Here is a 17103-nt window from a genome sequence, read left to right as displayed (position 1 = left end):
AGAAAGATGCCGAGCCTTTCCTCCTTGAAGGACAGTCTATTCTTCTTTATTATTGCATTACAAGTATATTTCTCAGGGAAAGGATACAACACCTACTATCCTCTGATGAATAATTGTATCTGGAAGGCTTCCATCCTGCTAAGGCACGAAGTACTTTCTACCACAAATATTCTGTATTCATGGAGTGCAGATTCCCAGGCAATAGAGTTGAGTAAATGTGTCCCTCCCCACTAACCTACATAAAAGCAAGATATGGTGCCTACAAGAGTGTCTACAATGTTACTCGATCAACATTTCTTCCCTGTTAATTCTAACACTCCTAACTAGATATCTCTAAGACACCTTGTAGTGACTGCTAATTACAATTGCCAAAAGATCATGGATCTTGATAAGCACTTCTTCTCCAGAAGCACTACAGGGATTTACCCAGGAATTACTAAGACAAACATTTGTGTACTGTTGCTATTAAAGATATCCCTTAAAAATGAAGGGTCTTGTGTTTTCATAAATCAAGAGACACTCAACTAATGTTGACAGTGATGGTAAAATATAGAGGAAAAAAAAAGAAAAATTATCAGAAATTAAGCACTTATTCCTACAGAACAGCAATTAGCATAAAACTTCCCACATCTTAAGTCATCGCCATTTCTGTTCTACATGACTTTTTTTTTCTCTGTAGGTAATCTTGATCCGATTTAGCAACAGCTTTGAAGAGAATGATATATTAGCATAGCGTATTTATGTTCTAGTCTATTGCATTTGTTTTCCCTAAGGAATCTATTCTGTATCTTGAATTAGTCTTTGGGTACATATTCACTACCCAAGATCTGTTTATGCAAATAATTAGGAGAGATCTGTTATAAGGTCTATGGGATATAAGGGAAAATGCTATTCCTATCTCTTTAGGATACCTGGAAAAAACTGAAAGATCTGGTCTGTATTTAAAGATTGGCATAACTATGTAATTTAGCATGGGCAAAACAAAATTATACCCATAAGTTACATAGCTATCAAGACATTCCCTTACTACACAAAAGAGGAAATTCTCTTACTATTAAAGTTTATTTCATTTTGTAAAGTACTGTAACTTAGAGATGAAACTCATTTTGTCACAAGACATTTAGTGGTTTAGCTATATCTGTCAATTCTCTAATGCAAACCAGGCTTTCTAAATTTGTTTAGAAGTACCTACTTTCTGGGTCTCTGAATGTCTATTCTTCCTTTGGAAAAGGAAACTTTGCATTTAATACATATAAATTATTTTAAAAATAGCACAAATACTATCAGCTGATATCCACACCATCTTGAATCTTCTCTCCTAACAGTTCTTTGACTTCCATGGCCATGCTGTATACCCTTCCAGTCAGTGATTACATTTCTAGAAAAATTACTATTGACAAACACCTAAAATAAACTGCAAGATAATCTCACTAATCTTCCAAAAAATGAGGATGATCAATAGCAGATGATTACAGACAGATAAACCAGGAAATCAGCTGATAATAGTCAGCAAAGTTTGAAGTACATTTTTTACTAAAACATTCCATTTAATTCTTTGAGATCAGTTTAATTGCCAGAGATAAAAGCAATAATTAGAATGTACTTAGGTTTTTGTAAACTGTTTCAATTCATTTTCACAAGGCAGTATAATTAACTGAAACTACTGGACAATGTTAATGTATTTATGCGTCACACGAACTAACAACTGTCTCACTACCAAACTTCAAAGAGCAGCTTACAAATGGAATTGCCACTAAATGAAACTGTTCACTGTTAAGTATCTGCAAAGATGACACTTGGCCTGACGATATGTAACATCCTTGTATATGAACTGGAAGTCTTTTATATATAACAACCTCCACAGCTTTTGCACAAGAGTGTTCAGGAGATTGGTGTTTATATCGACTGCTTCATCTAGCCATGCAATCAGGACTCATTTTAAGGTAGGAAGATGCAGAATATTCTACCTAGGCATAAGGAACGGAGGCTGTTCCTACAGAGCAGAAGACTACACACTTGGAAACTGTAACTTCTAAAATATATTTGATGGGCGTCATGGACCTACAGTGTAATATAAGCATCAAGGATGATGCTATGTAAAAAGAGCTAATGAAAGCTACAAAAAGATGCACTGTGGAGCAGAGAACCCCAGCAGGAAAGGAGATTATTTTTCTGCATGCGGCACTGAAAGACTGCCACTAGAAAACCATGTATAGCTCCAGTGTTCAGAAAAACACTGAAATTCTGGAAGAGACACAAAATGAGAAACAAAAATAGTTTAAGAATATACCCTTTAGAACGTGACTAAAAAAAGCACTATCTGTTTATTTTATCAGAAAGCAAACTGAGAAGCTGTTCGATTACACTAAGTACCTTGATGGAGAGAAAATGCCGGTGCTGTGGGGCTTCTGAATCCAACAAGGAAGTGAGTAGAACTGGTGTCTAAAAGGTGTAAGCCAGGAACAATGAAATAATAAATGAAGCACTAGGATTTTTAAGCGTGAGTGATAGCCTTTTAGAACAAGTGCTACAGAAAAAATAGGATGAAGAAGAAGAAATTCTTCATTTTTCTGGAGATCCTTGAAATGTTATGCTTAGCCAAATACAAGAAACTGGACTTTGCACACAAGTAGTAAATACAAAAGCCATGAGTATAACGTAAGAACTGTGCTTATTCAGGAGAATAGAATCTATGCCAAATAAGCTTTTCTGACTATACAGTGTAGGAACACAGTTAACCAGAACCTTGGATCCCAGTTGTCACTTTAACAGATACATGACGACCTAGACTGAGCTCACTTAAAACACTTCTGACCATTCAGTATGCTCTGCTAGCAAACTAAATGGTCAGAAAGGGTGAAATATTGTCAAATAGACTTTTTTTTAAAGAGTTCATAACACTATTCAGAATCTGTGGCATATATGTAATATAGACTGAGCTGTGTTTAGAAACAGATGATACATTAACAATACAGACAAAATATACACACCATTAGACTAAATCAGAACAGGTTAATTAAGATAAATAACAAGTGATATATTTGCCTGTAAATATACACTTTATTTTCTTCTGTATCATAAGAAGTTCTGCCATCAGACTTTTGTCCCACTCTTCTCATGGATAACAGTGTCAGACTTTTACTTTTCACGTAGCCTCAGAAGGTTTGGTTCTGTTTCCATTCTAAGGTCACTGCTTGCTCTTGTTGCTCTTGGATTGTATTGACCATCAAGAATCTAAGAAATATATTATGTAAAATACTATAAAAGCAAGACTACAAAAAACTACAAGCCTACAAAAGAATTAGACTGAAAAAGAACAAGCCTGTGAATAGCATGAAGCGCACTTGACACAAAACAGATATTACAGTATGTACAAATAATAGCTCTTGGCTGATAAACGGAAAGAAGTTTTAAGGTTGTTTGTACTGTCATGAGATCATATCTTGCAGAATCACAGGTCTCCATCAAATTACTGTGGATTTTTTGATGGTATATTAACGGAACATGGCAAGGATTTGTGAGATGTTATTTACTAATAGCCGATAGAATAATTTCATTCTAGATTTCTGTTTTCTAGTCACCGTGTAATCTTCCACGTCCCTAAAAAAGCTTCTGTCTGAGTTGGCAAGGAAATGCTAAAAGAGTGTAATTAAGCAACGATGACCCTAAAGTGAAATGTGGATTCTTTGCAATATACAACATCCTTCCCACGAGCCATGTGTGTTTGTCAGATGTTTATAGAATCTTCATTAACTAAGAGCTTTGCTAGATAACGGAAGCTGAAGCATGGCATCAATGACTCAGATAAGGGCAAGTGTACAACCAATCTGCTTGACAACTGACAAGAGGCTGGGGTTTGAAGCAGACTGTGAAAAGAACACAAGAAAGTGATTTGCAAAGGGCATTCCGTCTGTTTGCCTTCCACCTCCTTTCCTCTGTCTGTAAAGATTCAACATTTTTAATCAGTTAAAATACTTAGTCCTCTTGTCTCTCCATCAGAAAGTAAATACATAAGAAATGCATTATTTTGGAGTATTAGCTGCACTGTCTGTTTTCAATATCATTGCCTGCCTGGCAAGAGGCAAGCCTTTGGAAAACTGGGACAAGCTACCAGTTATGGGAGAGTCAGACGTATTCTTTCATGATCCTGGGGAAGAGGAAGATGAGACCCATTTTGACTTTAAATCTTTCCTGGAGAATATGAAGACAGATTTACTAAGAAGTTTGAATTTATCAAGGGTTCCCTCACAAGAGAAGACCAAAGAAGAACCGCCACAGTTCATGATTGATTTATACAACAGATACACAGCAGACAAGTCCTCCATCCCTGCATCCAACATCGTAAGGAGCTTCAGCACTGAAGGTAGGAGAAGTCCTAAGTGTGTGGACAAGAATTTTTAAAGATGTATATGTGAACAGGAGTCACTCAGATGCTTTTGAAATTCCGAGAAAACTGATTGCCTAACTTTCACAGACTATTCAGAAAGTAAATAGATTAAAATTTTGGACTGTGGCCTTGCTCCTTTCAATCTTTAAAAAATACAATTTTAAAAAATCCTCTGATGTTTTTATTGTACAATTTTATCTTCTCAAATGCATAAATTGAGACAATATATTGAATAAAGGGTTTACACAAATCACGTTTCTCAAAGCTAGAGATTTGTGGCTGCTTTTTTATGTTAGAAAACAAATATTTGATCATCTATAACTGAGGAGACATTCATGCCAGAGAGCTCTTCTGAGAGGCTTCTGTCATTCTTAAAAAATACAGTAGCCAACTGAGAAATCTGCCTCAAACCAAGTAAGGATCCAGCAGTGCTCATCCCAAATTCTGGTTTAGATGGGAAGATTTACATGGAAAGTTGTAGCCAAGCTTGTTTCAGTTTGAAAAAGAATCCAGATCTGCCTGTGTAACAATAGATTTTTGAAAGCTCCATGTCAAGAAACAGTAAAAAAAATGTTATAAGTGCAATCTTTAGAATAAAAATGAGACAAGGAGAATATATTTTTATAAAAAATAGTTTTATAGAGGTAACAACACAACAAGGATCTCCAGATTTCCAAATAAGTGACTCTAGATCTGAAATGCAAAGGAACCTCAATAGTATGAGTTAGATTATAGTTCCCACATCCCTCTCTCCACTCCTTTAGAGAGAAGAAGGGTCAACAGTAGCTAATTAAAATTGCCCCATAATACAATGATGATCGATTAACTATCTAACACTGACCATCAAAGAGATATCATTCAGTGATGACTTTAAAATACTACCTACCTGATCTTTCAGAAAAAATACCTGCCCTTCCCAAGCCAGAGTTGCTGGTTCTGCACACGTTTGCAGCAAAAAATAATAAAACACCACAAATACTCACAGAAGCCTGGAATACACGTAAACACAAAGGATGTTTATCACCAAGTCCCAATTTAAACAGACTCTTGAGCTTTGATACAGATTTTTCAAAGGTTTTCTGTCTCCTCTAACTCTCAGTAATACAAACTGCTTTCAAAGCTATCTGAAGACACCAAAAACCTCAGCACAGTTTATTCTTAAAAAAGAGACAAATACACACTATGCTTCTCTATACTAGGAGAGCAGTTCATCCCACGGCACTATGATGAGTGGTAAATTCTAATAGCTTTTTTTTAAGGAATTCTTTCTGTAAAATTGTCTTCAGGAAATTGCTAAATTTAACACTTCCAAGATGAGTACCTGCTACAGCACCAACTGCACCTTATTTTAGGAAGACTCTTCCTGCTACCCCTCCACTCCTTCAGACATTCACCTGCATGCAATCTTGGTGAAAATACTACCAACATCAAGGAAGTCCATTTTAACTTTTCACTCCCTGCTCCTTGAAACCTGGCCAGAAGATGTTTTTTTGTTTGTATGTTTGTTTTTTGCTAAGTAGCCATAGTCTTATTTTACTCCCAAAACAAATCCTGAATTTTTTAAAACCAAGTTATTTAGACTGTCAGGAGCACTGTAACCACAGGTTTTTATTTCCTATTGCAGATGTTGTTTCTTTAACTTCACCAGAAGAAAACCCATTTCAGAAACACATCTTGTTGTTCAACATCTCTATTCCACGATACGAGGAAATCACCAGAGCTGAACTGAGAATTTTTATCTCCTGTCACAAGGAAGTTGGGTCTCCCTCCAGACTGGAAGTCAACATGGTCATTTATGATGTTCTAGATGGAGACTATTGGGAAAACAAAGAAAATAGCAAATCTTTGCTTGTCTCCCACGGTATTCAGGAGTGTGGCTGGGAGATGTTTGAAGTGTCCAGAGCTGTGAAAAGATGGGTCAAGGCAGACAGGATGAAGACTAAAAACAAGCTAGAGGTCATTATAGAGAGTAAGGCTCTGGGTGGTTTCCCTTGTGGGAAGCTGGATATTAGTGTTACTCGTGACACTAAAAATCTGCCCCTGTTAGTAGTATTCTCCAATGATCGCAGCAATGGGACAAAAGAGACCAAAGTAGAGCTCCGGGAGATGATTGTTCGTGAACAAGAAAACGTGCTAGACAAATTAGGAAAGAACAACTCTTCATCTGAAGAAGAACGGAGAGTGGAAAAAGCCATCACTAGGCCCCATCAGCATTCCTCCAGAAGCAAGAGAAGCATTGGAGCAAACCACTGTCGGAGAACTTCTCTCCATGTGAACTTTAAAGAGATTGGTTGGGATTCCTGGATCATTGCACCCAAAGATTATGAGGCTTTTGAGTGTAAAGGAGGTTGCTTCTTCCCTCTGACAGATAATGTTACGCCAACAAAACATGCTATTGTCCAGACTCTGGTGCATCTCCAAAACCCAAAGAAAGCTTCCAAGGCTTGCTGTGTTCCAACTAAACTGGATTCAATCTCTATTCTTTATAAGGATGATGCTGGTGTGCCCACTTTGATATATAACTATGAAGGGATGAAAGTGGCAGAATGTGGCTGCAGGTAGTATATGCAGAATATCTAAGAAGAGGAATACACTCTTTTTTGCTGTCCGTGAAACTGTACATTAGTGATGTAAATGAAAATCCTTGCAAACAAGGTTTGGAGCACGGCATGGAGCTGGTTGTTTGTTGTTGCTGCTTTTAAAGGAAAGCTGGCATTTAAAGAATGGCAATCATTGTAAATAACCTGCATTATATATCATTAATTAAAATTTTGTGAGATTGAAAGAACTATGCATTATTTGTCCAGAGTGACAAAAACAAAAAACTTATTTGAATTTTTCTGTTAAACCAGTTCTGTTCAGGTCACATGCAGCCTTTGGAATTGAGGATGTCTTCTAAATTTCCAATAGGCATAGAAATCTAGCTCTCTCTGTCAGTTCTTACATTCTTTTGTAAACTCACTGAACTGCATATAGTTTGCATGATAAAACAGGGAGTCTAAATCCTGCAAACCTTTTCTCACATCAGTAATCTCAGAGACTTTTAAAATCATTTTAATGCAAAGTATTTACTCCTGAAAGTGAAGTTTTTAGAATTTCTCAAACAGATGACACACTCCATCTCATTTGATTCCCAAGTTTCCTTCTGTGGATAGCAGGTGCCTTGGTTTCAGCTTTCTTATCCTCAATGTCCCTATTTTTACCCTTTTATGGCACATACTTGAATGATAAGAAGTACAGCCTTCCGCTTCCAAGACACTGTTTCCTAGGAGGAACAGTAGACCTTATCTCCCCACAAAGATAAGGAGCCACTTTGACCTACTGTGTATTCTTAGTATTTCTTTGCAAGAACAAGCAGTAAAACGACATCCAATCTTAAGATCCATACCCTAACAACTGTGGGGGGTTGGCAGTGCTCAGCACTCATGAAAAAAATAAACAAGCTAATTTTTAGAGGCCTAAGTTTTTTGGATTCTGACACCAGGCACTGTTCATTTTCTTTATTTTTCTTAGGATAAACACTGTTCTACATACAAAATTCTTTCACCCTTTAGAAGTCTGGGAACAATTGATAACTCCTTTTTTAATGTTCTGGGACACTTACATTACTTTATGAGAAATACACTACCATACAATGGTTATCCTGTCCTTACTTCTGTTTTCACTAAACAACAACCCCATGTTTCCTGCAAGTAGGGAAAACTTTCTTTGATTCTAATGAAGGTTTTGCCTGTACAAGAAAAGACAGTGCTTTGCATTGGTTTCAGGTGCGAATAGCATGTGCCATATAGTGCCATCATAGTCCACTTCCTTTTTACTATTCCACCTTCCACCAAAAATATCTACCACTTTTAATTCAAACCCACAGCGAACTACATATATATTCAAAATATTAAATGTTAGTGAGACAAAAATATGAAAAGAAGCTTAATATATGGAAGCAACATGATTTAAATGTATACATATGTTTTAAATTAGGGCAGTCTGTAGGCAAGACGAATTCATTTGCTGTGAATAGCTCTGCTTGAAATCTAATATGCAGTTTATTTACTATTGTTAACTTAATACAGAGCAAATAGCAGGTGAGTGTGAGCAGAGCGGTTGTAACTCCATCAAGAACTGTTGGTTACATCACAAACCATGAGCACAAAGCATGATTCACCAGAATCCTGTGACTGATTTACAGTCTTTTCCACTAGAAGAGGACTGCAATTGGATCAGATCTGAGATCTGGATCCATGAGAATCCTATCCATCCATAGCTGCATGTCATTAACCTCTAAAGTTTCATGTGACATCCTCTCATTTTACTACTCCCCACTGGCTTCTATCATCTTACAGTTATTGTTATGTCTTCCTCCTTCTAGAAATGTTTTCTCTCCCTTTTGTATTGATATCTCCTAAATTTATAATATTTTGCACAACTTCTCTTCTTCAAGTAAAACAAACTACCAGGCAAACATTTGGTGTGATCACATTAGAATTCTTTTTCACCCATGTGTCAAGGTAATTGTAGCTGTGTGCCCTCAAGTCATCTAAACAAAAGGTCCTAGCTGTAATTCTGACTTCATAGAGTGCAGGACTTTGTCAATTATCAAATTAAAAAGTGGAGAAGGAAAAAGATGAGTCCTCACATGTTCACAGAGAGTTTCTCAAAAATCAATTATTTTCTTGGAGGGAAAAAAAGGGGGGGAAGGGACCATAAAAAGCCATTTTTAGCTCAATTCAGATCCCAGCTATTCTATTAGAAATTCAGAGAAACTCTACAGACTCTTTCCCAAAACTTACTACAAGTCTCTCTTGTATTTCAACCCAAAAAAACCAGTTCCACCTCCAGTCAGCTCTAACAATCACATTCCCATAGGCTTAACATTTTGAATGGTACAGCAGTAAATCAAAACATGAATTTTTCCATAATGTGATGAACAGGGTCAAGAAAAAATGAGAACCTCATAGTGACTTCAGATGCTACCCACAGCACAGCTGAAGCGTGTGTCAAATTGATATTTGGTTTGACATTGTACATTTAGATGCCAAAGTTTTGAACACTTCATTTTAAACAATTGGTCATGTTCCCTAATTTTTCAGCTGCTTTGGAATGCAGGGTCTGCCAGGTGGACAAAAAGCACTAGAAAATACACAAGTTGCAAAGACAAAGCACATTGCTACCTGCATGAAGCCAGGCCCCCTTAGTCACTGAGAAACACTTTCTCACCATCAGACTGTGAATGTTAACCAGTAGCTTGCTGCTATTGCAGAGCATGCTGGGGCTTGTGCAATGCCCAGCAGATGTTCAGTTAAAAATAAAGCATATTTGTTTAACATAAACACATGGCTAAAGTATGTCATCATATTCAGGCTCATTAGCTGTGTAATAACAGCCCCTTAACATTACGATCACTAGCTGATGCCTAGACATTTTTAAGGCTACTCAGCAGCACTTCATTCTTAATAGATACTATGATTTGCTGGTGGAAGATGTTCAGGAGAGAAAACGGTTGCTATTTTTACATAGCTTTACACACCTTGTCTGTGTATATGGAGCACACAATATCCTCTATGTTATGTCCCAACATAGAAGAGCAGCAGATACAACTTACCACTCAACAACAGTGCTGCAACAGTGATCACAAAAAGCCAAAAAGATCTCCACTTTCATTATTTCTAAAAAAAAAAAATAGCCAATAGCCTCATGGGAACCTGGAGATATTCAATTGCTCTATATTCATATACCTTTGTAATGAAAATATCCTGACAACACAGAAATGTTAACCCAGAATTGCCAATTCCTGAAATTCTGAGCAACAGGTTTTAGACTCTCTCTCAAGTAAGCTTATCATTTCAGACGCAATTGTGCTCTAGCACCACCAACACTGCTCCCAGATTACAGCAGAATCTTCTCCAGCCTCCTCAGAGCCTGGCCACAATAATCACGCAACACGAAGGTCCACATAGGGCTGCACTGTTAGCTGTAGGAGGTATTAACATCTCACTGTAGCTGCCCATATGCAGTACTGAATTAAGTCTGTTATTGCAAAGATGACTAGAAGGGTACAGAAAAGAATAGAATAATTTGGGAAAACAAACAAGTAGAAAATGAACAATGCCTGTGAGGCAAGACCTCAACCACAGCTTAAAAGGAGTTCCACTTCCCCTCTGACTGCATCTGAGAGCTAACCACCTCCCTTCTACCCAAACTCCCCAGTTTACCGTTTGTCGCATGTTTAGCACAGGCAAACCAGGGCAGGTTCTGCAGCAGTCTCTGGAGATCAAGGCACTTGAAGAGCTCGGCTTGTCTCATTGCAGGACAGGAAGATAAAGCTGGAGGTGCCTGAGCCACAGGCCTCCTCTGTGCTGCTCTAGGTCTGACTGAGGCCTACAAAACTTCTCATGGAGCTTTCTTCACTCTTCAGTATTTTCTCTAAATTTTGTCTCACATTGCCTCAGCACCATCTCTGGGCTGAGGGGCCTCCATGTTCCTTCAGCACCCTAATCTGGGCTGTCAGGAATCCTTCTTACGCCCTCCCTTGGTGCCTTAAATATAATGTCAGTTGTAAGTCAGTCTCCTTTTTGGCTGCCCACAGCCTGTTCTGCTCTCCAACTCCACACTGCCTTGCTGTCATCTCTGCGCTGGCTGCCACCGCTGTGTTTCCTCAGCACCATTATAATGCTGCCAAGCTGCCTAAAGTTGTGGTCAGCTGCTGCCAAGATTCTAGCCTCTTCTAGATCATCAGTCATAAATCAGATGAAGCCTCACAGGAGAAAGGCCTCAGTGTAGGACTGGAAAATAAGATGCTGTGAGTCAGCCCTTTTCTGAGGCGCAGGCTTTGGCTGGAGCCCTGAAGGCCTTCCGGTGGCCCTCACAAGCCTTGATGCTGGCCCAGCACAACAAAAGCATTGAGAAAGCAATGGCCTGACAGCCCAGGCCTTGGTACCAGGCTGGTAACCAAACCTTCAGAGCCAACAGTGGCAAAGTATACTACTTTACAGCAAACTAGATAGCTTAAAATGGCAATAGTCTGGCTGGACATACTGAGCACTTGCATCCTACATCAGCACAGTGGATAGCATAGGCAGGATGTGTTTGATCTGGCATTGGATCTGGCGGAGCATCAGCAGCACAGTGTCTAGGATTTAGCTTGGTGACAGCTGTTTGCAGTACCTGGCAGCTAAACAAAGGCTTCTGTGTGTTACTGGAATACTCACTTTTTTCAAATAATAAGGATAGCAGGTCTCATGATGGAATATTTAGTATTCACTTTTTAGTACTAGCTAACACTGTTCTGGTGCACCATTCTCAAAAGAAGTCAATTAGAAATGGAAATAAATCTACAGGATACACACAGTAGAGTGTAAGCACATCACACATTAATTCCCTAATGACTGAAGATCAATTCCCTAAATTTGTTGGAAAACTGCTTACCAAAATGCAAAACTATGTGATAAATTAGCTGAGGCTGGATAGCAACAAAGCATTTCTCTGAAGACCTCTTGAATCTTCTGCTTATCCAGAGTATAGCAGTTCAGTAGAGCTGCGCAATGTGAGCTTATTAAAGCTGTGCTATGAGCTGTGATGACTCTCCACTTGTTCCTGCATGCATCATGAATCCCGGCTGAAAACAGAGATAATGGAAATTTATGTTTCCAACCATTCCCCAATCTTTCAATTAAATCATGATCTGTCTTCTCATACTTTTCTTCCTTTGCTTCTCTCTTTCTTGGATGCTTTTTTAGTGTCCTTTCTAGGAAGGGAAAGGAAGAAAAGGGAAAGGCATATTAGCAGAAGAAAATTAAAATATACAAATATAATCTTTATTCATTTGAACTGCTATTTTCTTAAAATGTAAATCTTCTGGCATTAAGAACAACTTCATCAGCTTTAATTTCAATTTCTACAGATTTGTATGCTATAAGGTCTGAAACATTATTTCTTTTAGCCTGAGAGTTATAAAGGAACCTTAAGGTGATATTATTCATTACTTGTACTACTAAGGTGCCTAAAAAGCCTACTCAGAAACAAGGTTCTCTTTGTACCAAATATAACGAGACCAGAACAGAAAAGACAGTCATAGACCATACCTATGCAATCCAGCAATGCCCGACGCAGACAGCCATGAAGCAGTACTAACCCAGACTTGTACACCTATAAAAGGCAGGGGAGGTTTGTCTAGAAATACTTACCTGGAGTCCTGGAAGTATTAAAGTTTTCATTAGCACAGTCCTACGCTTGAGCTAATAAACTCTGCCTCTCAGTATTTAGGAGCCCAGTATCACTGTTACATTAAAATGCAACTGTATTAGGAGGCTCTATTAAAATCAAAGTTAGTTTGTTTCCAAATCCTGTTAGCATAGCTTCTAGGTTCAAAAAATCATTTCTCCCAGTGAGAAAGCAGCTCTTGCTGCCACCTTCAGATGAGCCTCCTGCTACTGCAGCTTAACAGTAACCAAATTGTCCAGAATGACCCCGCTAAGGAAATAGTGAGCTACAGATGACCACCAGAGAATATAAGAGTAGAAAATTTTTTTATGCTTTCTCTTGTAGAAGCTTTTTAGCATGCGATCAGAGTGGTGCAGATCTTGCATGCAAGCTAGTCAGACACAGATAAAAGAAAATGCCTCTTCTTTGAGTATGTGGGAAGTCCATAGCCACTAGAAGTCAGAAAGTGAAATACTTATGGGCAAATTTTAATGGATTATAAAATTTTATGAGCTATAAATACTAAAACTAGGCCTGAGCTGTTGAGTTTGGCTCAAAGCTAAGATCAAAATAGTCATTTAGCTTGAATAATATTAGAAATGAAATGTGATTGTAGTATTATGTTTTGGAAACAGATAACAAGAGTTCAGTGAATAGAACTGCATTACACAGCATATTTAATAAAAACATAAGATCCTTCTATCAAACAGGAAGAAAATTGTTATGCTCCAAAGCCAGAAGTATCTGCACCATGCAAGGAAGGACTATCATAATATGTCTAACAACACATACAAAGAATTACAAAGGTAGCAGTGAAAAACGAATATCAAATCAGTGTAAGAGAACCCAAACACAACTGTAGTGTAGAACAATACCCTATTCCGCTTTTAAGTCATTCACATTAGTTAAAGTGCTTATTTCACAATCGCAGTATGAAACAAGATTTGTTTCAGAGCACTAACAACAAAGGGCAATGGGAAAAAAACACAAGGGAAAATACATATCAAACTAGAGAAATACATTAAGCTATAGGATCTTACCATTCCTTAGCTTTTATAGAGGAAGCAAACTATAATCCTTTATAGGCATGTTGTGAAAATGCTAAATCACCACTTGAACCAGTTACTGAGCACCTGTTAGGAAGGTGGGGCCAACCCAGGAGAGCACAGATGCAGGCAATGCACCTGAATGACCAGAAGGGGTAAAGCCAGGATTTACTCCTTCCCAGGCCTCATTTAAGGGGTGGCAGTGGAGGTGAGAGCATCTCTTCTGGAGATCCTTGCCTACCTGAGGGTATTCTACCTGAGGCTTTTGGAAGGTAGGCAGAGTTTTTGTTTTTTTTTTTTCCTTTCCTTCCTTCTGTGCCTGCTCTCCTGTATTTAAGCAGATCTTCATTTGCTATAGCTTAAGGCCTTGCTGCTCTGCTATCTTGTTGCTCTTTCTATTACACTATAATGTGTTTCTTAAAATCCTACCTTTTTAAAAGTCTCAGCTGAAAATCTAACCTTTCTAATATGGAAGTCTTTAGAACAGGATATCATGCACAGTAAGTATAAGGGGGGAGGGGGGGGAAGCAGAAAACATTCCTGTTTAAGTCTTATGATTTTAGATGTAGGAAAGGACTATTTCCTGACTTCTCATCTCTGAGTAAGGCTATACTGGAGAAGAATATTGTAAATCTCAGGAAATGATTCCTTAAGTGTTAGACAGAAAATACATATATTGAGTTTAATGGAGGATATAGAGCACACTTAACTATGGAAAGCAGTTATCTGACATAAATATCCTGACAAAAAAATGTTGTGTTTTTTTGCCACCTCCTTTCTGAGGATGTCTTCATGACTGCTCATTTATGTCTGTTATATTCAGAATGAGGTGAAGTGAATACTAACATCTCACACATTATACCTACAACATGCCTTTCACAAAAAGTTATAATGAAGTAGTTTGAATAATCCCTCTTTGTTTCAAGTTGCATTAATCTGTGTTCTAACAGAGAAGTCACAGAAAGAATGCCATTCTTTAAAAAAAAAAAAAAATTGACATTTACTGTGGTCTACATTGTAAAATGGAATTATTTTCACAAAATTCAGAAACTTTAATCTTCTCCAGTGCTAATGGTTAATACTTCAACCTTATTTCCACCATGCTTCATGAATATTTTTATATATTATAGTTGTCATTTATTTGCTATGTTCTGAAGACTTGAAAAAGAAAATACTATGTGTATTCCATAAACATGCAATGTCATTCTTTTTTGTGGGATAGAAAGCTGTATGCTTAAAGCTACTGTACAAACAGACAGAAATAGAGATCCATCCTGACATATTCTTAGGGACATGGATTACTGTACTTTTTTTCCCAATTCCTGTCACAATGGATCCATTTTGTAACCCTGTTCCCTGGCTCCTGGGCATGCCCTCATCTAGCACCCAGCAGGAGTAAAAGGAAATACAGAAGTAGGGAAGGGGACTCATGAAAAAAAAATTCAACCCCCTAGCCCAGCAGGCAAAACATCTAACCCCTTCATGTCTACGCATTTTTACTTCATTGTTTTACATGTCTCTTTTTTCTTAATTGTTCTGCTTTTTTTTTTCCATCAATACTGAATTAGTTAATTGATATCATCATTTTCAAATTAATTGAAAGATGGTGGAAATGAAGTTAAAAAGTTAAGCGCTTCAAAGCATAGTGTATCAGAATTCAGACTGTGTATCCATGTAATCATAGTTGCTAGTGGTCTGACTTCAAAAATCCCCTGCCATAGTCAGTATGCAGAGTGTGTGGTGCTTCAGAATTAAAGTATGAGTTTATGAAGTTTGAGATGTATTTAATCTACTGAAGTGATATACTGCAGTACATCAGATTATTCCTGTGTTAATAGAATTTAGAGACACTGTCTGAGTTAGGGAGGAAGGGAAGGGTATGTGGTGGGCATTAATGTAGCAAAAGATATTCTTTGTCCTCAAGACTTTACAAGCTGACAGATAAAGGAGCCTTGGGTTAGAAAAGCAATAGTACTCAATTTGCCTGAAGTAATTTCAGGAGGGTAGTGGCAGAGCTAGAAACAGAAGCCCATTTTCTGAGGCCTTAGCCACTGCATTGTCCACATGAGGAATAAACGCAGCTCTGGCAATAAATCCTTGAGCTCAAATGTCAACTTCTGTACAAAATGTGGTTTTGCTAGAGCGTTTTTATTCAAGCTACTTTGTCCTAGAATGCTGGGTTATCCTTTGCAGGAAGAAAGAAAGAAGAGCAGTTCAAGCGGTGATAATGTCCTGGATTAAGCCTTGTGGTGGGTATCACCCATTGTCACAATATAGAGCAGCCAACTCTCTCACCCCACCACTCCTCCAAATTAAGATGTAACGCATCTGAATCTCAGCTTCTCTACCAATCAGGCACACACCACACTGCCACAGCATACTTAGAGGTTAATTACATATTTATGTGTTATCAGCAACAGTTTCAACTATATACCAGTGCTCTTGTTTGAGGGAAGTGGCTGCAATTTTTTAAATGAAGACTTAATTTTTATGGATAATAGAACTGGTTGGTTGCATAAGGTACTCATATCATCATGTTTTAGAATTTTGCTAGTGAGCAAAAAAGACTAAAGAGTCTAACGGACTCTTAGCGCTATGTAAATGTTGCCTTTTCTGGATTTATTTTATTTTTCTTTAACATAATAGCAATAAAATCACTATATAGACATGACAATCTTCATATTGTTTAAATGTCATACTTTCTTATTCTTCATTTAAAAAAAAAAACACAATCTTATTGGTTTAGATAAATACTACAGGTCCTGAAATTTGTAAGCGTGTTGAAAAGAGCAGAACTGGCTAAACTGCTTAAACTCTTTCTGAGGGCTCCAGCACTTACATTCACCACTGTACAGATTACCTATGATTAAGGTTGGGCGCATCCTGGAATCCCACTGTCATGATGCTCTAAGCTTGCATTCAGTGTTTTTATGGTAGGATCTAAGATCTAAATTATTAAAAAAAAAAAACCACCAAAATGATGTCATGAATATTGATTTAGAACTTTAATCTAGAATACTAATTCTTTTCTGAATGCATCCAAACATTCAATGAGATCATTTGTTACAGATAACTTGGGAAAAAAACTGAATGTTTCCCATAAAATAGAGGAAAGGTTTAAGGTAAGAACTTGAGTTAGATTTTTCTGTAAAATAGGCTTTATTTCTGATGGTAACCCACAGGGATACTCAAGAGAGTATAAACAGGAGAGTAAATTGGCCTTTTTCGTATTACAACATTCTGGCTTCTGCACATATCCATTAAAGAACTTCCTAAACATGAGAGTGCAGCTAGACTGAAGACAAATAAATTTATTCTCCGTTAATCTGTGCAAATTAATTCTTAGCTCACATACTTTAGGTGCTCAGAAATACTCTAGTAATAAGTTTTGAAAGTTTAATTATGCTTTGCATGAAAATTTCTTCCTCATTTTTTTTAAACATGTCATCTGTTACAGTAAGTTCTTCTAGTCCC

General features: G+C 37.5%; 1 protein-coding gene and 1 long non-coding RNA gene across 2 annotated transcripts; one reads left to right on the top strand and one right to left on the bottom strand.

Moving 5' to 3' along the window:
* Positions 1 to 524: 524 nt before the first annotated feature.
* Positions 525 to 9038, top strand: GDF2 (growth differentiation factor 2). The gene is made up of 2 exons (XM_031554432.1): positions 525 to 4363; positions 6012 to 9038. The coding sequence occupies exons 1-2, from the start codon at positions 4018 to 4020 to the stop codon at positions 6947 to 6949; spliced, it is 1284 nt and encodes a 427-aa protein (XP_031410292.1). The 5' UTR covers positions 525 to 4017; the 3' UTR covers positions 6950 to 9038.
* Positions 9039 to 11620: 2582 nt separating this feature from the next.
* Positions 11621 to 13675, bottom strand: LOC109368810. The gene is made up of 3 exons (XR_002117174.2): positions 12466 to 13675; positions 12080 to 12128; positions 11621 to 11999 (listed from the first exon to the last, which is right to left on the bottom strand). It is a non-coding gene; the product is annotated as an uncharacterized LOC109368810 (long non-coding RNA).
* Positions 13676 to 17103: the final 3428 nt, after the last annotated feature.

Source organism: Meleagris gallopavo, chromosome 8 (genome assembly GCF_000146605.3).
Source record: "Meleagris gallopavo isolate NT-WF06-2002-E0010 breed Aviagen turkey brand Nicholas breeding stock chromosome 8, Turkey_5.1, whole genome shotgun sequence".
Lineage (NCBI taxonomy): Eukaryota > Metazoa > Chordata > Aves > Galliformes > Phasianidae > Meleagris > Meleagris gallopavo.
The sequence above is the reverse complement of the archived record's forward strand: the minus strand, read 5'-3'. Positions and strand labels throughout refer to the sequence as shown.

What these genes read in the sequence shown, in the direction of transcription:
- GDF2 (XM_031554432.1), top strand. Translation starts at nt 4,018, where the DNA reads ATGCATTATTTTGGAGTATTAGCTGCACTGTCTGTTTTCAATATCATT. An exon ending in AAGGAGCTTCAGCACTGAAG is followed by an intron (nt 4,364 to 6,011) that starts GTAGGAGAAGTC and finishes TTCCTATTGCAG; the next exon opens with ATGTTGTTTCTTTAACTTCA.